The 23,427-nt window shown below is 42.4% G+C and overlaps 1 protein-coding gene across 1 annotated transcript in view; it reads left to right on the top strand.

The window, feature by feature from the left end:
* egfem1 (EGF-like and EMI domain containing 1) overlaps positions 1 to 23,427 on the top strand; it is an 89,117-nt gene that overhangs the window by 62,397 nt on the left and 3,293 nt on the right. The window contains exons 21-35 of the mRNA XM_083773817.1: positions 701 to 829; positions 1,478 to 1,609; positions 2,565 to 2,693; positions 9,823 to 9,951; positions 10,964 to 11,092; positions 11,636 to 11,764; positions 12,697 to 12,825; positions 13,515 to 13,643; positions 14,035 to 14,163; positions 17,791 to 17,922; positions 18,344 to 18,472; positions 19,270 to 19,398; positions 21,006 to 21,134; positions 21,713 to 21,841; positions 22,399 to 22,527. Of these exons, the coding sequence (XP_083629943.1) occupies positions 701 to 829; positions 1,478 to 1,609; positions 2,565 to 2,693; positions 9,823 to 9,951; positions 10,964 to 11,092; positions 11,636 to 11,764; positions 12,697 to 12,825; positions 13,515 to 13,643; positions 14,035 to 14,163; positions 17,791 to 17,922; positions 18,344 to 18,472; positions 19,270 to 19,398; positions 21,006 to 21,134; positions 21,713 to 21,841; positions 22,399 to 22,527 (1,941 nt within the window). The remainder of the gene's footprint in view (positions 1 to 700; positions 830 to 1,477; positions 1,610 to 2,564; positions 2,694 to 9,822; positions 9,952 to 10,963; positions 11,093 to 11,635; positions 11,765 to 12,696; positions 12,826 to 13,514; positions 13,644 to 14,034; positions 14,164 to 17,790; positions 17,923 to 18,343; positions 18,473 to 19,269; positions 19,399 to 21,005; positions 21,135 to 21,712; positions 21,842 to 22,398; positions 22,528 to 23,427) is intronic.

Consider the following 23,427-nt stretch of genomic DNA (forward strand, 5'->3'; position numbering starts at 1 on the left):
CTCGATGTTAGCCAAGAATGCGGCAGCATGCGTGACTAAAGTATATTAATTGCATACAGTGGTAGACAACATACTGAACCCCAATAGTGGCCATGTACAGCTACAAGTGAAAGTTTCTCAGTTAAATTTGTAGTAAAGAGAGAAAAAAGGAAAAAGTATTAAAAAAAACAAAAGTAAGTAGGGTCAGAGAGGCTTATCAGCTGAGAACATGGCAGTCACTTCACATGGGTGTGATTTTCTTTTTAATATATCAAATCAATAATCAGGGTATTGAAATAAAAATGTCTCACTCGCCAATGAGAATTTGCGTCCTCACCTTCATCTTCAATGTTTGTCTATACACAAACACTCAAAACTGTCCATTCATTGTCAATGGTGTTTCATGTTTGTTAGGACAAAGTTTGTGTTTACACGCACACTGAAAGCTGGTCATAGGAGGGGCTAGCGCCGCTCCAAGAATTGTGAAAAATAGCCAATTTACAAGCTCACAATGTATTGTGAGCTTGTAGGTCGTCTATTTTCATTATATATATTTATTTAAATACAAAACGGGGCTTAAGTGGTGGATTCATGATGTATATTTTGTAAGGTTGGTATGTAGTGGAATGAAAGTCATATATTTTTACTACTAGTATAGTACACTCCTCATGTTTGTTACTACCCACTGCTTAATTTATGTATATTACTGTCTTCTCCACAGATTGCCCTTCAGGATTCTTCGGCGCAGACTGTTTGATACCTTGCTTATGCCACACTGACACCAGCTGTGACCCACAGAGTGGACGATGTTCCTGCCCACCTGGCAAAACAGGCCCTGACTGCATCACACGTATGTAGGGAAGCGATTCTTAGCCTTTATAGGCCCCCAAATAATTAGCAAAGCACTAGGATTGTCATGATAATTATATAACATCAATATTAAAAAAAGATTAATGTAACAAAAATAAGTCAGTCAAGTTGTCAGTGTCACCAACATTTTCAAGCGGGGTTTGTTCCAGAAAAGGTTTGGGAACCGCTTACATTGGGACTGTCTTTTTAACCATAGCAGGTAGCCTATAGTCTTGTGTAGCCAGGCGATACATCTGGTGACATCTAAATTCATCAATTATAACAGCGAGGGAAATGGCTACTAACAAACATACGCCTACTGTTTTGGAAACTACTCCTTCAGATACCATCCCAATATTCACTGGTTTTGGAATGCTGTTATTTTTTTTAATCTCAGAAATTCAGAATTGTTTTCACACAGTTTTAGCCCCTACATTGAGAGGTCACCAGATGTTTCGGTAGGCGGAGACCTCTGATAATCTCGCTATGAGTATTTCCGTAGCAGGTGATGTAGGCGGGTGAAAACAGTAAAGGTTTAAGCCCTGTGGATGCTATGACTTCTAATATTGAATCAGTTTCTAAGACACTTTTTGAAGGCAATTTTGTTATTAGATGTAGTGTGTTTGTAATGTTTTCTTGACCTCCACAGCATGTGTACCTGGTTCCTGGGGACAGGATTGTGTTGATAAATGCCAGTGTGGTGACAGTTCCCTGGGCTGTGAGCCTGTTACCGGCCGTTGTACATGTGAGGCTGGCTTCTCCGGAGGCCACTGTGAAAACAGTAAGTAACTCCTATTAGCAAAACATTAACTTACGGTATATTTTAGTGCATGCTGCCCCCTAGTGATGAGTTCATGTTAGGACATACTGTACTTTTGTTTCTATAAAGCACACACTTACAGCAATTTCATTTAATGAATTCAGTTACATTAATTAAGAAATGATTAAAGCTGCAATCCTTAACCTTTTTAATGAATAAAATATTGTTTTGACCAATCTGTATGTATATGATAATACAATATGACACATGTGGTGCTTTTCCTTTTACTACCCTGATCTTCTGAAATGTATACTGTATCTGTGGTCAGGTTGGACCACTACTGGTTGATGGGTGGCATTGCATGATGCTCAGGAGCACAATCATATCCTTTGCTCAAACAGTCTTAGCTGTATTAGCTCCGCAGTAGTACATGTGGCGCTGAGTTTGAGTTGGAATACTGGATAGGACATTGAACAAACAAAGTAATTGATGAATTAATTCAATCAGACTGGTTGGACCTCTGAAGATAAGAATCTAACCCTTAAATTTGAAGGATGCCTGGGTCACATTAAATTTACATTTAGGCATTTAGCATGTGCTCTTAATCCAGAGTGATGTACAGTAAGCAAGGACAACAGAGGGTAATACTGTACATCAAATGCATAGAAATAGTAATCTAGGATCATAGGAGAGATAACAGTCAAACGTTGATCAAAATAACAATTCTACATTATCTTACTTGTGTAGACCTCTTGTAAATTGTTTAACAACAATTGATATTTAACAATAATGTAACTATAGAGTTAAAGACCTATAAGGGTCCATTTGGTTACCAACGCCATCATTTAGCTGGGGACCCTCTCAAGGACCACTGGTGGTCCCCAGACCACTGGTTGAGAACCACTGCTTTAAGATACAGGACATACTGTGCTCTTACTATGCCTATTGCATTGTCCTTGCGTGTGTCTTCTTCCAGAGTGTGTGAATGGAAGCTATGGGCAGGGCTGTGCCCAGCGATGCCACTGTCAGAACAGAGCTGTGTGTGACCATGTCAGCGGAGCCTGCACGTGTTCCCCTGGATGGGCCGGTTCCTTCTGTGAGAAAAGTAAGTTATGAAAAGAGTTTGTGTATTGTGAGCTTGTAGACCTGAACTTGTAGACCTGCTATTGCTAGCCCCTTCTATAAACAGCTTTTGTCCCCACACGTCTCAAGATTTGCCATTGACAATGAAAGGGGAATTCCGGTCAAATGTCAGCTACAATGAACAGAGAAATGACGTCAGAATTCCGCTAAATATGACGTAAATTAAACATTAAACGCCATTGACATTGAAGGGAAAATTTACGTCATATGTATACGAGCAAATCAGCCAACCAATCACAGGCAACAGGTATTCTGATTGGCCAGTATGAGATGATGCATGATGATGTATGATGATAAGAGCTGATAATTCCGCTAAATATGACGTAAATTAAACATCAAAACATTAAACGCCGGCCTGGGCCATGGCTCAGTGGTCCAGGCACCTTGGCTGGCAATCCAGTCTGGCAGTGTGCCGCGGGTTCGACTCCCGATCCCGGCGGCCTTTACTGCATGTCATCCCCCCATCTCTCTCCCCATTTCCTGTCAGCCTACTTTCTGTCCCGCCATACATTTCTTTATAAAATAAAGGCGAAAGCCACAAAAAAAACATTAAACGCCATTGACATTGAAGGGAAAACTTACGTCATATGTAAACGAGCAAATCGGCTAACCAATCACATGGTTGGCCAATAAGGGACCACCTTACTCTTGTAGCAATGTCAAATGTCCGCTAACATAAATTGATGTACGACGACAAGAGCACACGGGTGTGATGTTTTTCTACACAACACCACAGTACGATGTGATTGAAATGAGAATAGCCCCTGGCTATATCTTTCAGGATTTTCACCTACGTATAACGCTTGCACACTGAGTCCTTATTTTTCGTATCCAATAAAAAGCAATGAGGATGATTGGATGGTCCTCTCACTTACTGAACAAAACAATTAAAAGAGAATTATTGGATGCATCCTGTGAATATCTGCAGGATGCTCTTTACACAATGGTTTAAATGTTTATTTCAGTGGTCCACCTCCTACTGGACCACCAAATGTAATTGATTTTATTTTAATGTTTTTGGGGGCATTCAATTTACAATTTACAATTTAGGCATTTAGCAGACGCTCTTAATCCAGAGCGACTTACATTTAAGCAAGAACAAAAGCATGGGAATACATCACATAAAAGCATTTATCAATATCATGAAACATGCGTAAGCTAAGAAAGTAACAGTGGAATATCTATATAATGAAACTATACATACACTATACATATAAACTATACATATTTACTACTATGCTATACATATGTACTATGGCGTGCTATGACTATATACAATACAATTATAGTGCTGTCTACATAACATGCTATAAGTCTGTGTCAAATGCTATCTAAGCCAACAGAAATGCTATCCAAGGGGGTGGGGTAAGTGCTATGGGCCATGATGGAGTCTGAAAAGGTGGGTTTTCAGGCTACGGTGGAAGATTGGGAGTGATGCTGCAGTTCTGACTGCAATGGGAAGTGCATTCCACATTTTTGTGTGCACTAGACCATGAGTTTTTCCTGAATCCACAGGCTTCGTTCTACAGAGTACAGCCTCAGTCACTGCATGATATAGTGTGTAAAGGTGATTGACACAACGTGAGGTCTCAGGTCGTATTAATTATTTAACGCGTGACCATTTAGGATTAAAAATTCAGACTTGGTGCGTAGTTAAACTTATATAGACCTCTAGCCATTGATCTAATGTAATTCCTCAGTGCACCTTTCATCCTTTGATGCATTTGACCAAATTAAATGTGTAGGCACACTTTAATTCTTACAGGCTATGATTCCTAAAAAAGTGAGATACTGTTTGGTGGAGCCACCATAATGCCAATTAAACTGTAGTTTATGTGACATATTTTATAACTTTTATATTTACATGTCTGACATTTACAAACATTATTCAGATTGCAAGGGGTCCTTTGTACCTCCTTTGGATGTCCTGGGACTGTGCCTGCTTTGAGAAAGATATCTAAAGGACAATTAATAATTTCCATTATCAGATATAATGTTCTGTGAATATACAGTATTTATCTGAAACTCACTTGACACTTATTCTCCCATTTACTGTACATGACCATGCCTCTTAACCCCTTTTGGTGTTAGCATTATGTTATGCTTTAGCTATTGGAAAATAGCAGATCTACAAGCTCATAGCGCGCCACTGAGTGGCGCGCTATGAGCTTGTAGGTCTGCTATTTTTGAAAAATCGAAGAACGACTGACATAGAAACATAGCTTTTTCAGAAAACTGTCAGGATTTAGGAGACATTTTTAGAATCTGATCTCAGGTCAAAATTGTTTGTATGGACTGGAATGTTCTGTGAAACATTTCCAGTGATAGATTCCACATGATACAGTATCTTTGTGTATAGTCCCCTCTGATAGAACACACAAAACACACACACTGCTAGAGACAACCACTTTGATCTGTTTTGATCCTGAAAATAAATACATTAATCAATTAATCAATTAATCAATTAATTGTTATTATTATTAATAATAATAATAATAAATTGTATAGTTAACACTGGCCAAAAAAACACATTTTGACATTATATTCTGGACTCTAGAAATATATTTTAAGAAAGTTTAGAAAAATACAAAAATATGCATGTATTTATTTTTTTGCTTAGGCGAGTAGGCCTGTATGATGATTTATTATCTTTATGTTCTTTGTAGTATTTCTCATTTCTTCATTTCTCCCTGTGTGCTCATTGCCCTCAGATCCTTATGTCATTATCTTGAACATCCTCTAGAGGGAGCTGTAGGATGGTCTTCTGCTTTTAATGTTCAGTATATGAATATGAACCATCAGTAATCTAACACAGACAATCAAACCACAACAAAACATATATAGAATCATAATAGTTTACATTTTGGGACAGCAGGATTTATGATATTTCATAATCTGCATACCGTCTGTAAAGAATTATTGTACGCATTTATGGTGTCGTGACATGGCAAACTCTTTTCTCTCTCTGATGCTCTGCTTATCGTTGTGATATTTATTTATTTATTTATTTATGAAAGACATACCGCACCATCCCTCACAGAGTCTTAACAGCATAATGGATTTGATCTTGATCATGGTCTTTTGACTGGAAGTGGTCGTATGTTATTACAAGGTGTGAGATTTACTGTAAGTGTACTAGCAGCCCTGGAAAGTCCTACCAGCTCAGCGGTGCATGGGGCATTGTAAATCACTGCCGTGTCACATTAGAACAGAGCTTCACATCCCTAGCCATAACAGTCTAATGGCCTCAGACACAGACGTCATTCTGATTGGACGTTGCCGTGGAAATAGGCCTATCGGTCTGGCCAGATTCTGTTTTTTAAAGGCCTTTCCCCCTAAAACAGAGGTGTCCAGTTTCTCCAGTCTTCCACTGGGCCTCTTCCCTTCAGGAGTAGTCAGGAAGAGGCCTGCTCGGTGAGGAGGACCAGGTCTGTGTGATCCTCAGAATTGATCCGTATAGAGATGGCATGTCTAGAATAGTGGTTAAATTAGCATTCACAAAGGGCTTGGTTTGGCATGGTACACAGTCTATTTGGCATCAATAGAATTGTATCAGCAGCAGATAAAGTAATTCATTGGTCATAACAATTGGGGCTGTGCATTATTATCATTGGAAAGCTGATATGTTGCCATGGCAAAGGCATCATTTAACTGAAAAACCCCAGGATGAAAGTTTTAAGCCAGTCTAGCAGAAAGAAAGCAGTCAAAGGGCTGACATTGACCCAAAGCTCTTCAAACGTAGTTCAATTAATGTGCGTCATGCTCTCTTTCTGCTAAGGTCCTCTTTGATGTTTTGCATCAAAACAGTTCAGCTGTGCTCGCAGCTGCCCCGGTAAACGGCCGCCAAACTTCCGCAATATTGTCAGGGAAACGTGAGCGTTTTGTTATCGTACTTGTATCGACCTTATTCATTGTCTCGCAAGTCCTTGAGTGGCACCAGGAAGTTCTATTCTGCGTTCCTTCTATCCATTCTAATTCTGTGGTCTGCTCTAGCCTGGCTGTGTGGTCCCTGGGTCTGCTTTATAGGCTGACAGCAGAGGCTCTTACACAACCAGGGATCTGGAAATAATCCCGCTGTCTTAAAGAGCTCATTTAGAGCAGAGATGGAGTCTCTCAGTGATGGCACAGTGTGTGTGGTAGTGGTGGCGGATCGACTCCTCCATGCCTACCTATAAACACAGGCTGCAAAAAAGAAATGCCTCAACTTTGAAATATACTGGCAGGGCCAAGGCTAATATTAGATGACTTATGTTATGTGGTCTGCCCCCTGCTGGTGCAAATGAGTATAGTCTTCTGTTTTGAGAATGGAGCCACTGTGTACACCATACCTACTGCGGTGCTGGTCATATTGTACTGCAGAGAATAATAATATTGGAGATTTTGAAAAAGTATATTTTTGTGGTATGTTTTCATATAAATTTATGCCTTCCCTAATAAAGAAAACGGGGTTGTTCTTCCCGCGGCAGTGAGAGGATGTCTAACTTGTCACTATGTCGTCAGTAATCGTGATGTTAATAATAAACAATGAAGCAGCACGGCCGCAGAGTTACAGCGCAGCCAGCTTAAGATGACAGCATCATCAATGGACGATAGTCTAAACCACTATAAAGACAGACGTCATGCTGTCAGCCCGGGAACACAGCAGTGGTGCGGGCCAGAAAACTGCTGAGCACGAGGGATGCTTTCCTCAGTAGTAGAAGAAGCCTTTAAGGAAAGCTCCACAGGAGCAACGACCCGTGTACACCATCATGCAGTGGTGGACAGCAACTAAGTACATTTACTTTGAGTACTGTGCTTTAGTACATTCATTTTGTTTAGTATTTATTATTTCATATTTTTGAGGGGCGCCAGCCCCTCCTATGCCCAGCTTTGAGTCTTTGTGTAAACACAAGCATTGAAGACAAAAGTGTGTAAACACAAACATTGAAGACAAAAGTGTGTAAACACAAATGTTGAAGACAAAAGTGAGGACGCAAATTGTGATTGGCCAGAATGAGATGATGTATGATGATAAGAGCGCCCCTCACTTGACACAGGTGTGATTCTTTTTCCTTTTCACGCCGCTACATTTGAAATAATTTAAAAATTGCTCCACTGCTTCTAGGAAGGGACTCTTGGGACCGAAACTTAGCTTAATCGAATAATCGAGGACCATGTGTTTTGTTTTTAGAATGTTCTTTATTTCAAAGAATCTACAACAAAATTCTAAATAGATTAGTCTGATTTACCACTTAATCAGATCTAATCTATTACACCCATAGTGTGCTCGGACGCATTGTAATGTATTTTACACATTCATACTTATCCCTCACTTCATAATTTCATACACGTCTCATTTTACACATACACATCTCAAGGATTGCATTTACGATGTAAACAAGCAGTCAGCTTTTTTGCATTTTATTTATTCCTTGTATCCTGATATGTATTGTTACATATTTGTTTCGTATCAATAAAGGTGTCAGTCAATCAAAACAGTGACAGTGAAAATAACCTACAAGCTCACAATGTATCACATTGTGATGAATAGTGTGCTTGTAGATCTGCAATTCTTTCACTATTAAAAAAGTATAATAATCGATTAAGTATAATAATCGCTCATTAATCGTAGTCGAGACATACATTTGAAACAATGAAACAATAATATGGTGATATTGATTCGAAGTCATATCACCCAGCCCTACACAGTGGCATTTACAATGCACCAAATTGTTGAACATTTTACAAATTTCCGCACTTTATCTCATTGCCATTTTCTGTCTCGCTATGATGGCATTGTGCCACGCCTCCTTTCTCCCTTATGCTTAATTCATTGCCCACTTGGTTGCACGTGACAGCGGTGCGCAGAGGAGTATAAATCACGTGACAGCGGTGCGCAGAGGAGTATAAATCAGGCTTTACACACACATGAGAGGTAGTATGTAAATGAGAAGGTCTGCTGCTGCCCACGAATGATATTGGAGCAGGAGACGTATAGGAATTGGGACTGGGCCAAAGTCATAATCAGCTCCAGATTTGCCCACACATAATAACAGCTGAAAGCAGAAGAGAGGGGATTTGTAAGGGAGAAATGTCAACCATATCTGTCAATCAATCAAAGGGCTTTGGCAGAGCAAGAGTAGCGCTCATGTAAATACATTCCAGAATGGAGGTACGTGTTTTGCAAAAATAGTACCATTATGCTCGTGTTAGGCTGTGATCCCTACAACTGTTTGGTGACAAATTGAGCAATCAAAAGAAGACAGTGAATAAACAGAGTCATTCTTTCCTGCTCTGGTGAAGTCATGCCTGCAGACAATATTTACATCCCGGTAGTGGAAAGGCCCATTCATCCCCCAGCCTCTCGCTGAGTCCTTCTGGATGGCAGGCACTGTGTTTACCAAACTCGCTGAGTGTCTATTGACTCTACACACACTTAAACAATCTCTAGAACCCCGCCTTGAGAATGGGAAACAGACTTTTGTGCTGGCGGTTCTGCGCACCGGCAATGATAATACACTAGGAGGAGTGAGCGCGCACATGCATGTGTAGTGTGTATACACGTGCATATGCAAAATGTCAGTCGTTGCATGCGAGTTGCGTGAATGAAAGCATGGTGTATGTCCATGAAGGCATCCCAGAGTTAAATTAACACCGATATTTTGTACTGTGTATGTCTACAAGTGTGTGTGTGTGTGTGTGTGTGTGTGTGTCTGTCTGAGGGGGCACAGTAACCTGGCTTTGTTTTGCCGTGTGTTGCCGGGGCCTGTGGGCCCAGCAGGTGCTCTAATTACCAGCGCTCGGTGGGCCCCCTCCGCCGCCCCCCAAAGGAGAACGGCCCCCGGGCCGCCGGGCCACTTTGATGTGGCCCAGATACGCTGCACATGTGGGACATGAGCTCACTTAACGAACGCAGACGCTCCGCAAATGAACAGCCGCAGCACGGTACTGCAATTTGATATTGGTATTTTCGGTAGGTGGTAAGAGAGGGAGAGAGAGGGAGGAGTATGGGGAGAGAGAATAAAAAAATAGTTGGCATCTGAGCGTGTTCCTCTCCTCGTGTGTGGAGCTGCCAGTCCTAACCATTGGGATGTTTTATCTTTGGCCCACAGTGTGCCCGGACGGCTTTTACGGTCTTGACTGTGGCCAGATGTGCGAGTGCAGGAACGATGCCCGCTGCCACCACATCACAGGAGCCTGCCTCTGCACCGCCGGCTGGGCCGGACCACACTGCATTCTGGGTAATGGAAGCCACATCATTAAAACGGGGTGTGAGGGAGGCCCTCTCTCTGCGATCCCATCACGACATCCTCTCCTTAAATACAACTGCAATGTGTTTGTGAACAATTATCTCTATAATGAGACATTGCCAATGACTTTTTTTTTTAGGGATGGGTAAGGGCAGGGTGGGGCGGAGGGAGCAAGGGGAGGGGGGGACAACGGTTCCCTCGGGCAACGATGGTTAATTGGGGTCTATTCTGGATAAATACATCCACGTGTTTATTGGGATGAACATCGGGAGAGGGAGGACTTTACATGGAAAGCTCTTATAGTCGGGGCAAGGCCCATCAGTGTTAGCATGCCGAAGGTTTCCTGAGAGCTTCATGCCCTTATTTTAATGAATCCAGTGAAATGCCCTCTAAAAGTTCAGAGTCTGTCATTCTGAAGTCTTATTCAAGGCGCTCCTCTCGCCACAGCCCGTTTTGCGGTCCTGATTACCATTGCCAGAGTCAGCAGAAAGCCACTAGCATGACTTAATGACACGTCTCTGTCATTAGCTGGTTTCCCTCTCTCTCTCTTTGACTCAAATGTCATCGCAGACATTGATCATTAGGGGAAGTTCACGATACGTGCCCAGAAAACCCAAAAATGCCCTAAAAATGTTGGCTCTTTTTGTTGCTTCCTTTCTATTCCTCCATAAAGTCCTCTAGTCTGGATAAATCAGTGTGGATATACTGTAGCCACAGTGCATTGATTGTGAGATAAATGTGTGTGTGTGTGTGTGTGTGTGTGTGTGTGTGTGTGTGTGTGTGCGCGTGTGTGTGTGTGTGTGTGCGTGTGTGTGTGTGTGTGTGTGTGTGTGTGTGTGTGTGTGTGTGTGTGTGTGTGTGTGTGTGTGTCGCACACACACACATGCGTGTCTGTCAGTACTGTATGTGTGTGTTCACACACGTGCTTGCATGATGCACTTGAATGTCCGTCGTCCATTTACTGACTAAATGTGTGTGTGCTGTGGGTTGTGTGTTTGGGCAGCCTGCCCGCAGGGTCTCTTTGGCGAGCGGTGCAGTGAGACCTGTGTGTGTCAGAACGGTGCCAGGTGTGACCACGTCACCGGCCGCTGCAGCTGTACGGCCGGGTGGACAGGCGCCAACTGCCATCAGCGTGAGTAGCTCATCACTCAGCAGTCAGCCCCATAGAAATGCAAAGGAAAACAGTGACAACGGCTCTATGGCTCACTGTCTCTACGCTTTACCACAGGGCCACTTGAGGAGGTTCATTTCAATAAGGATGTCCTTTCATGGACACATTGATAGTGACACTGTCAATGTGTCACTGTCTCGGTGTGTTAATTCAACTCTTGAGAGTGAACACATGTAAACACCCATAAGGGTCTCAGAGTCTCAAATGGATGCAGTAGCCTAAATTAACACGGAGGATGGTATGTCATTTGTGCATTTCTCTTACTGTACGTGATAAATATAATGTTTGCCTTAGAATGCTTGTAATTTCAATATATTCTTGGTTTAATGATCTAGCCAAAATATTATTACATATGGAAATGTATGTATTTTTTCAACACAGTCAGACAATTATAAATTAATAATTCATATTCATAATCACGATGATACTTGTATATTATTATTTTTTCTTCACATGAGCTGCTTTGTCTTCTTATCCGTTAACCTCCTGTGTTTGTGTGTTTAGCTTGTCCTGCAGGACAGTACGGTGAGGACTGCTCCCATCAATGTCTTTGCCAACACGGCGGCTCCTGTGACAGCATCGTTGGCCAGTGTTCCTGTTCCCATGGCTGGACAGGAGCAGCCTGTGAGCTGGGTGAGTTGTCCTGTTCCCATGGCTGGACAGGAGCAGCCTGTGAGCTGGGTGAGTTGTCCTGTTCCCATGGCTGGACAGGAGCAGCCTGTGAGCTGGGTGAGTTGTCCTGTTCCCATGGCTGGACAGGAGCAGCCTGTGAGCTGGGTGAGTTGTCCTGTTCCCATGGCTGGACAGGAGCAGCCTGTGAGCTGGGTGAGTTGTCCTGTTCCCATGGCTGGACAGGAGCAGCCTGTGAGCTGGGTGAGTTGTCCTGTTCCCATGGCTGGACAGGAGCAGCCTGTGAGCTGGGTGAGTTGTCCTGTTCCCATGGCTGGACAGGAGCAGCCTGTGAGCTGGGTGAGTTGTCCTGTTCCCATGGCTGGACAGGAGCAGCCTGTGAGCTGGGTGAGTTGTCCTGTTCCCATGGCTGGACAGGAGCAGCCTGTGAGCTGGGTGAGTTGTCCTGTTCCCATGGCTGGACAGGAGCAGCCTGTGAGCTGGGTGAGTTGTCCTCCTCCTCTGGAGGGCACGTCAACCAGAGCTCTCACTAGTAGCACTTGACAGGATTAGAGCTAATGTTGGAGGCACATTGCTATTAGGATCATGTCCCACACACAATGTAATAAAGGTCAAAGTCGTACATTTCTCAGGCTTCCAAATGTGGACGTTTTGGAGGCAGTGGGTAGAGAGGCCGTCTGGGAATCGGACGGTTGCCGGGTTCGATCCCCGGCTCATCCAGTATACCATACCATATCAAGTTAGAGAGCTACTGTAGTTAGAGAGCCATCTGAACCAACTTCAGCTGGGCGAAGCAGTAAAAGCTATTTTCCTTCCCCTGGGACCAGAAAATATTCCCTTTCCCTGGGTGTGATGATGAATGTTAACTTTAACAAAAGAAAAAGAAAGAAAAAAAAGTCTTGTCACAAACTGTTTGTCCCTCTCCTCTCTCCTAGAGTGTGAGGAAGGGCGTTACGGAGAGGGCTGTGCCCAGACCTGCAGATGTACCAACGGAGGACGATGTGACAGAGTGACAGGGCAGTGCAGCTGTCCACCTGGCTGGGAGGGCGAGCACTGTCAGACAGGTGAACTGAACCTGAGTTGTCTCTATGCTTTCTTCTGTCTACTCTACATCAAATCTCTTTGCCAAAGATATCAGAGTGCAGATCCCGGTGTGAAGTCGAAATATTCTCCTAAAATATAGACAGTACCTATGTGGTCGGATCAGCGGTTGGGATCTCTGGGTATAAAAGGGACAGATAGGCAACGGATAGGTACAACAGGTTTTGCATAACCAGAGGGGCATGGGTTCCCAACAGTCATTGTTCCCAACGGGCAATCGTTAAGGCATAGTCCTATAGCATTTAATTACTAAGCACGCTACAAGTGACAACACTATTAAGCTTACAGCAAGTAGCTGTACAGATATAGCTGTGGCTTGCATATAGTACAGTATTTATTTGTCTCTGCTGTCAGCTCCTTTTACGTGAATGTGAATAATGCTCCTGAATAATGCGAACCGGAAAATAAAAATAACAGTTATACAGTATGCCTCATCATTTATATAGCAATCCATTATTTTCTCTTTTCATATATTTATAGAGAACACTTTGTTATAGTGTTTGGCACAGAAAATACAACTGTTCAGTCAGAGAGCTTAGTTACCTTGCATAAAAAAATCAAGTCAATATGTACCAAAGTTTTGATAAAGATGGAGAAATATTGTTTTCTTGTTCCTGGACGTTGACGTTGCATGTTGTTTTTCCGGCTACAGCCTGTTCTAAGGGTTTCCATGGGGACAGATGTGAGCAGAGGTGTGACTGTGTACACAGTAGCAACTGTCATCATGTCACAGGCCACTGTGAATGTGAACCAGGCTGGAGAGGACCCAGGTGTGACAAACGTACGTGTGTGTGTGTGGTTCTCAGACCTTTTTATGTCGAGGATAAACAAAATATTTCAGGATTTATTATCACGATGCGATGTGGTGTGAACTCATTTAGCTGTGGACCCGCCACTTTGGGAACCAGTGGTGTAAGAAATACATGTACTGGTCTTCTCAAGCCAGACAACTCTTCGGATGTCCGTAACTCGTCAGCCCTTTCTCATTTCCGTTGGCTAAAATATGAAGCATATTTTTGAATTTCCATTTCTACTAAGCAGCTAAACTATAGACAGTGAGCTCCTAGATGTGCTACATAGTATTTTCACTGTAAAATGGGCCTTAAGGGAAAATTTTGTGATAACATGAAAAACATTTCTTTCTTGGATTTCTTTCTTCTGTGGTCTCGCAGCCTGCCTGCCGGGGTCATACGGTGCCTCTTGTGCCCTTCAGTGTAAGTGCCAGTCTGGGGTATCCTGTCACCATGAGACAGGGACCTGTGGCTGCCGTCCGGGGCTGACTGGGAACGGCTGTGAAAAGGGTAAGAAACACAAAAAAAATTGATCTGATGCCGTTACTTTGAATGCAAATACATGGCACGGTTATGGACGTGCACTATTCCAGAACCAGTCAAACCACCCAGCCAAAGAGTACTGCCAAATAGAGAAATAAAATAAAACAAAACTGCTTAATTTACCGACCCTTCCAAGTGTTCTCTTCACCTGAGTCAGCGCTCTCACTGCTCACTTTAATTGTTCTCAACAATTTGAGTGCAGCTAAATAAAATAAATATAATTGTGCGGTTAAAGTAATACCACTTCACCGAGACGACCTGAGTGATGGTGGAGACTCTCTTATCCTGGAGGACAAGGTCACTGCTTAACTTCAGGGGCTGTACATCTTGATGATTATGTGTCAAAGGCAGTTTTACTGTCTCCTGTAAATGCTCAACACAGAAATTATCCTGTCTATTGAGCCTTTGGCATGTGGCTCATATTGCTGTCATGGCTTTTACACTATTCAAAAACAAACCACTTGCACCTTGATGCAGCCACACTACTCGCACAACGGTATTAACGACAGAATTGCATCATGGAAGAAACGTACGCACCCAATCATTTGTGCTGGATTCTGTGATTTATGATGAATATAATATATTCATAATTATCCATCAACATTTTGAAGACAAAACAAACCACAGGCGTAACGGATAAACAGAATGACTATAGAGCGCAGAAGTCCTGACGTCACTCGCTCATGCCCTGGTTCATGGAAGCTTTTCAAAAATACTGTCCCGGCGATATTGTCGGGGAGGTGTCTCTGTATCGTTTATGACTGTCAGTCCCCCATATTTGCTACAGTCAGACAAAAATGTAACTAATTCAACAGCAGTAACATCAGCGTTTTCTCACAGTCAGTTGATTCTTCATATCCATATGAGTGAAACGGCCGGGATGATTTGCTTATTTTTCAATCATAGTTCTTATATGAGGCGCTCTAAAATGCCTATTACAATGCAAATAAAAAGTACATGAACCCGTGGACTTAACCACCCTCTACCGATATTGACGTCAGACTTCGGTGTTCTATTGGAAGTAATATTTGTAGCATCAAACAATTTAAATACTGTTGGTGCCTTTATCTGTGGTGCAGCAACACAGAAATCCCTTGTTCTGAAAAATAATTAAAATTAAGTGGACAAAAAAAGACATTTAGTCTCCACAATGTGTGAAGGACAAAATTATTTGTCTGTATTTTTGCATGTTCGACATCATGTTGACAGTTTTTAAGTAAAGCCACCAGTCTTGAGTGGCGTGTTTCAGTATCGCCGATACGCCACAAGTCCTTCGGTTATTCGACGTGGAAACTGCACTGTGTGATACAGAATTATACCAAATCAATTCCATTTGCTTCTCTACCCTGTAGGTCTGTGTACTAGCAGGTTTATGACTTTACCCCCCCCCCCCCCCCCCTCTCCCTCTAGCATCGACCCACCCCCCTCTCCTCACAGGCTAGCTAACTCCCCAGACATCTGATAAATGTTACACTCCGGTTGCCAAGTAAAACAGAAGGCATTGTTTTTGTCTCCTCAGCAGCGGATAAGGGCTTTTGGAAGGCAGACATGCATAATGACAGCGCCGTAATTGCCTCTTTAGTCTGGGGTCCTTTTTCTTATCTGTCCCCCATGCTGCCTACTGCCGAGTACCTCAGTGCTGCGCACACACACACACACACACACCACAAAACAACATGTTTGGTTCACAGATCTATCTCGCTATTTATGACTGATTGTACTTCTGTCTGCGGGCCACATTCATTACCGTGACAGTATACACAGTACAATCCAAATGTACTGTGTCTGTGAGGGTCCATCTGGTTACATTTTGTACACTCTCTGAGTAACAAATGGTTAAATGAACACTGAAGATGTTATATTATGGTGCGTTACTGCGTTTGCACCATAGGGGCTGTGGCTCAGGAGGTAGAGCAGGTCGTCCAATGATCCCTGGGGTGGCGGTTCGAATCCCGGCTCCTCCTGTCCACATGTCGAAGTGTCCTTGGGCAAGACACTGAACCCTACATTGCCTCCAATGAGTTGGTTGGTGTGAGCTTGCCACCATTGGTGTGTGAATGTGGGAAGTGAGGACGCTGGCATCGACTGTTCGCCGCTTCACCTCCCAATGAATGAACCATTGTAAAGCGCTTTGAGCACTATAAAAATGCAATTCATTATTATTAATTCAATAATAATTCAATGTGCAGTATGCATGTGCGAAGTGTGTGCGTGCGTGCGTGTGATGTGATTTGAAACTGGTTAGTTGATGACATTTCTCTTTCTTACCTGCAAAATATTGAATGCTTTCTTGTTAATAATGTAACATAATATCACCGGAATAGATCGGAACTAGAAAAAGTGCCCTACTGGGCACAGGTCTCCACCAGGATGAGCAGATGTGAAGAATTCCAGGCAAAGGTTTTTCCTTGGCCTCTAGGGAGTTGGCATAGAAAGTTATCCACAGATCCGTGCAGTTAGAGGTAAAAACACTTTTGGGCCAGTTATAGCGCCACCTTGAGGCTGAGTTGAAATTGTTCATGTGGCATTTCGTCCTCGGCCTAGTGGGAATGTGGGTGCACAATTTCACGGAAATCTCACGATGTGTTCATGATTTGCAGCATTTTGTTTGAAACTGAGCACTCCTGTGAACTTTGGAAGCCAATCTTAACCAATCAGGATGGAGTCTGAGAAATCTGAAAGAGCGGTTTGGTTGAATGGCTCTAGAGAGACTGTGTACCAATTTGCGTGATGTTTGGACAAAATCTGTAGGTGTACTGTGCAAAAACTTGTTTTGCACAAAGCGGCCTCCTGGTGGCGCTATAACAGGCCGTTCTGGAAAGTTTGGGGCAGAGGTTCATGGTTGGCATCCAGGGAGTGTGTGTGCAAAATTTGGCATCGACCGGGTTAACGGTGGCTGAGATTAGCTGGTCACGGACGGACACACGGACACACGGACACACGGACGGACGGACGGAGTGCAAAACATACTCTCCCCATGCCTTCGGGACAATAATCGGAATCGGAATAAATTGGATTGTTGTCTTTTATCTAGGAACATCTGTAGCCTACTTGAATTGTCTAAACATGTTGTTTGGCTACATCACCTGCTGTTTGCAGCCAGATGCTGAATGCTTAAAGTGCAAGACCACGTTGGTAGAGGTTTGGGTTGTGTAGTTACATTGCCATGATGTAACTCCAAATGTGGACAAGAAATCTAAATATAATTGCTCCAGTGATTAGAAATTGATAATTCAAAATATGCTCCTCAGTGACTTACATTGTACGCTGAAACAGCTCTCAAAGTCACTATTTTAGTAGGTAAACAAATTATCAATTTCTAATCACTGGAGCAATTATTTTTGATTTCTTATCCACATTTGGAGTCCACATGGCAAGGTAACTATACAACCCAAACCTCTACCAAAGTGGTCTTGCACTTTAAGATCAAATGCTATTAATCTTCCCATTATTAGTATGAGGAAATAAAGCTAAAAAGTTGTCTTTTAACTCTTGGGTTTAGGTAAATATCAGGGACGTCTTGACTTGAAGAACAATGTACTCGCCCACTATCTGGGTTGTTAGATTTATTAATATATATACTTTTGTTGTTAGCCTGCCCAGCTGGGATGTATGGACAGAACTGTACCCAGCTGTGCCAGTGTTCAGGAGACCAGGAGCAATGCCACCCTGTCACGGGAAGATGCTCCTGCCTACCAGGCTACAATGGAGCACGCTGTGAGCTACGTGAGTAGAACAGAAGCACACACAATAATACCCATCATTTTAAAATGGAGCTTTATGTAATATTTTATATTCAGGGTTTGTTTTTAATAAAAGAAAAGACAAATATCCAACTTTTACTTCTTTTTGGAAAATAATTGAGGAAAAGAATTATTTATCATAGAAGATAAACATATTCTGGTCTTCCAACAGCCACAGAATGAACCACTTTCAATCTGGTTTCCTTATTCTGGGCATGTCAATGTAGGCAAAACATTTTGAGTTTCAAACATTATTTTCCCAACATCTTCAGAAATTTGGAAAATACTCAATCTACAAGCACACAATGCATCGCACACATCACATAACGAAGTATAGGAATGAAGTGCTTATAAAGACAATGGGTAATAACTCATTATTTCTCTCTGTCTCTCTCCATCCATAGGATGTCGAGGAGGGACTTACGGACCAAACTGCAAGTCAAGATGTCGCTGCATCAACGGTGGTCGCTGTGATTTCAAGACTGGAGCTTGTCAGTGTCCACCTGGCTTCATCGGAGCTAACTGTAGCTCAGGTAGCTACCAATATTTTTATATCAGATATCGTTATGTTTGAAACTATTACGCACAGACACTATCAGGACACCTTGCATTTGTCTGTACTGGTTATTCCAGAGAAACGTTTTCATGTCAGTCCACTTATGGATATTATGTATAGATCTGTGATGGGAGAAAAAGATCAAAGCAATGTGGCAGTAAACAATATAATGTCGCTGTCGTGTGGAAACCTTTGTAGACTTTGTATGTCCAAAATGGTTACTTTTCAGGAAATGTTAAAAAATGTGCTCCAAGGTACAACTTTTGAGGTACAAGCTCTTGTTAATACTTTTCATTGAGAAAACGGAACAACCAGGTGTTCACATGGAAGATATAAAATGGTTAAAAGTGTCAATGGTGCTCACGGATTAAACAAAATCAAAACAGACAATCCGGGCAATCAGGAGTAAAAAGGTGAGGGGAAGCCTGAGTGCCCGGGTTGTCATTTTGATAAAATTATTTTCATTGGTTCAATATTCATAAAATCCACACATAACCACTTTAACGTTTCCCTTCAAAATAGAACAGCTATTTTCGCTACTTTTGCATTACCCTCATATGACTTGATTTATTTTTTAACTGAAGAACGTTGAATACAATACAGATACAAGGTTTTCTTTCCTGATGGCAACGATATGGACTGTTTCATAGACAAGATATCTACTCCATTAAGTATTAACCTCCACAGAGGACATCCCATGAGGTCTGCACAGTAAGCTCTGCTCTCCTTTGGTATGTGCTGACATTTCTGACCGTGAAATGTTTATTTCTGCAGGATGTCCACAGGGTTACTATGGGAAGGACTGTGGTCTGCTGTGCTCCTGTGGGGAAGGCGGACAGTGCCACACAGTGACTGGGAGGTGTAGATGTGCTCCTGGTAGGATAGGACAGTCCTGCCAACAAGGTACATGGGCAATAGAGGCCGAATCCACCAATGTCTAACAGTGACATTCCGTAATTCCATCTCTCGTTATGACATCATTTAATGAGATACTAATCAATATCTAATCAGTAAAGTTACCAAAAATATGTACAGCGGGCACACCCCTGAACCCACATGCAACTCCTCTGTTGTGTTGATACTGAGTTACTTTAGATACAGACGGCAACAGGCACTATTTGCCTTAATGAGCTCATCACAAATGAACAGAACAACGGACAAGTGGGAAAACATCTACATTTGGGGAAAAGTATTAAGGGTGTATATTTTCAAGATTCCATTTTCCACTGTATATTTAAGTAACAAATTCTCAGTTTCCTCAGTTTGAGGGGCTCTGATGATCAGAGAGTTGATTTCCTGGGGAACATAGGCGGTTGTCTGGCCTCCTAATCTCTCCGTTTATCAGCAGTTCCATTGGACTGAAGAACGGGAGTTTCCATGGCTGCCTGAGCTAAACGCTCCCTATACTACGTAGTGCTGTGGACGTGCCACCACTTATGTTCTGCTCTTGTTGAATGTTTGGAGAGGCCTATTAGTAGCTCGTTCCCCATGTTCCGTGTCGATGGACTTGGCAACGAAACAAATAAATAAACAGGGGAATCAAAGAAGACTCGCTTATTGTTTCTCCAATCTAAATTACCCAGAGAAACATGATTATTCTTTTATATCGGTGCCAAATTAGACCACTTTGCCATCTCACTAATGAACTGCTGCCTAAATAAACTTAAATGTTAGTGCATTTTGTATCTGCATGGGAGCGTCTGTCTGTGTGTGTGTGTGTGTGTGTGTGTGTGTGTGTGTGTGTGTGTGTGTGTGTGTGTGTGTGTGTGCGTGTGCGTGCGTGTGCGTGTGTGCGTGCATGCATGCGCCTGTTCATGCTTGTGAGAGTATCTGCGTTCGTCTGCAGTGGGAGTGCTAAGCTAGGGCTCAAATCAATATTATGATTATTTCAAACGTTTACCTCGATTTCGATTATTTATAGAAAATAAATGGTGAAAATGGCAGACCTACAAGCTCACAACGGGTTGTATTTTCACACATTGTGATTGTAGATTGGCTATTTCTGTATGCCACGATTGTGCACCAAAGTATAATACAGGGTTAAGTGGTTAATAGAACTAATTAATAAATGTACTTGATTATTAAATAAATCCATTGGCATATTTTTTTGTTGATTCCTATAAGAAATCAAAACATTAAAACAAACCCCTGCTTCTTGATTATTCTTGATTAGTTATTGATAAACCTACAGTACATGAGCAAGATTAAGTCAGTTATTGTCTCCACCAGGCCGAAGGCATGGGGAGAGTATATGTTTTGCATTCCGTCCGTCCGTCCGTGTATGTGTGTGTCCAACACATATGCATGCAACACTACAGTGTTGCATGCATATTCTCACTAGGTTGAGGAAGAAATGCCACTTGACATTTTTCCAAAAATGCTCCTATCCTGGTGGATATAGATAGATTTTCTAGTTGGTTCTATATTTTCGGTGAATTACCCAGCCCTAGCAGAGGCCTGGTCATGCTTGTCTCTTTCTGACGTTGAGCCCGTCTCTGCTGTTGCTCCAGCATGTTCTAGGGGGCGCTATGGCCTGCAGTGCAGGAACACGTGCAGCTGTCAGAATGGGGCGATGTGTGACCCTGTGAACGGGACCTGCAGGTGTGGTCTGGGCTGGACCGGACCTCGCTGTGACATAGGTACGTATTTTTTTCTCTTGTGGTTCTCAAACGTTTTTATTTCAAGAACGCCATAACTCCCCATCACACCCCATGACTATTTTGATTGTATGTATATCCCTCAAGGAACCCTATCGGTCCCTGGACCCCACTTTGAGATCCACTGTTGTAACTGATGAACTTATCAGACATGAATTAACAACCTGGCATGTTGAGAAAATAAGAGTGCATTGCTCTTTTTATAATTTAATCTCCACAGTTTTATTTATAAAGTCTTATTTTCCTAGTGTGCAGACATGTAGAGTTCCTTGTGAGTTGTGTTGTTTTTTTCTTTTTACATTTTTACTGTTAAATTTAAATGTACTGTATCAACACCCCTGTTAAGTGTATCTCAGGCTTATGGTTAAAAATGTGACGTTATTAGTGTGGTTGTTTTTCCTTGTCCTTACAACGTGTGTACAAAGTGTAGTAATAACTGTGTGTGTGTGTGTGTGTGTGTGTGTGTGTGTGTGTGTGTGTGTGTGTGTGTGTGTGTGTGTGTGTGTGTGTGTGTGTGTGTGTGTGTGTGCGTGTGTGCGTGTGCGCGCGTGCGTGTATAGCCTGCGCACAAGGGAAGTACGGGCCTGACTGCGAGTTTGATTGTCCATGTAACAACAATGGAACCTGCGACCGCATCAGTGGCAGCTGCAGCTGTACTGCTGGCCACTATGGACACTCCTGTCAGCACAGTACGCTTTCCTTTATTACGCTTTCTTTGGTTTGTTTATCTCTGCATGGCCTAATGGACAATGCTGTTTTATTTAGACGCTATCACTACAGAGGTTCTAACACATCTCCTTTTTTTTACCTGTTTTAATGTGAGGAGAATTTTTGGAATGAAAATTAATCCCTTCAACAGTGTTGAAAACACCTGTCACGAAGAGGACTGGATTGGTTCAGAATACACTAAACCAATGGTTCCCAACCCTTTTTTGACCAGGGCCCACTTGAAAATCTCAAAAGCGTTCGCAGCACACCCATCTGACCATATATTGTTTATATTAATGATCAATCAATGTATTGTGCACCGGCTTGGATCAATAGCACTAACATAGTACAGTATACTAAGTTCCTATGCATTGGTATAATTTTTCAAGGTTAAAACCTTTTAAAAATGCATTATTTTGTTATAATATAAAGCATGTTTTGGTAATTATTTGGGTCCCACCTGCAATACCCTCACGGCCCAGTTGGGAAGTTGGGAATGGCTGGAGTCACTAAACACCATAAACTTGATTTGTTGAAGGATGTCCGGCCGGGTTCTTTGGAGCAAGCTGTGCCTTTCCCTGTGACTGTAAGATGGGGCAGTCATGTGACCATGTGACAGGCAGCTGTGTGTGTCCCCCAGGATACCATGGATCACAGTGCCAGAGACGTGAGTTTAATTAATTAGACAAGCATTTGGATTCAGCCTGTTTGTGTTTAATGTTTGTTCACAAAGAGGTCAAGATTAGGAAAATGGGAGTAATATCTTATTCGTTCAACAAAATAGTTTTTCAAGTAGTCACATAATCTATTATAGCCTACAGATCTACATCGGTTACTTGTTCAAAATGTTTTTTTTATACATGTTTCTTTGTTTTGCTTGACTACAAATATCAAGAATGTTATTTAGACAGCATGTTGTTTACACAGGTGCTAGGTTTGAGCCACTGCATTGTTCTCTGACTTACGTGACTGTTTGCCTTGTTGTTTGTTGACAAGGATTCATGCTTACGCAGTTACGCTGTATACTTGCACTTGTACAGTAAGTCGCTCTGGATGTAAAAGCATCTGCTAAACGCCTAAATTGTAATAAGAAAAGGTGAGAGAGTGAGGATGTTTCTTGAAGAAAGAGTGGGCCAGGTTTCAAAGCCAAATGCATGTGGTATACACATTAGTCTACCAGGAAACCCCCCATGTTGTGCATCTGTTAGAAGTACATTTATGTAAGTATGAACATATACCTGCATGAACAACACATTGCAAAAAAATTAATAAAACCCAGCCAAGACAGACAGACAGACAGAAAGACAGGCTGGCAGGAGGGCAGGCAGATGTGGTTTTTTGATGAGAGACAGGTGTTTCCTGCCTGCTTAATGCATTCCTGTTGCATCCCTGTGCCCTCCCGCCTTTTATGAGGCTCACAGTGTGTGAGGGCCTATATATGTGTCCTCCAGCCGGCTTGGAGGCTCTCTGCCACAGTGTTGGGGCCTAAATGGCCACTTCGGCCCCAGCAGGAGATATGACTGAGCACTGTACAGCAGCTGCAAGATAGCCAATGACTCCACCATCA

This window comes from Protomyctophum parallelum, assembly GCF_964188405.1.
Source record: "Protomyctophum parallelum genome assembly, chromosome: 9".
Taxonomy (NCBI): domain Eukaryota; kingdom Metazoa; phylum Chordata; class Actinopteri; order Myctophiformes; family Myctophidae; genus Protomyctophum; species Protomyctophum parallelum.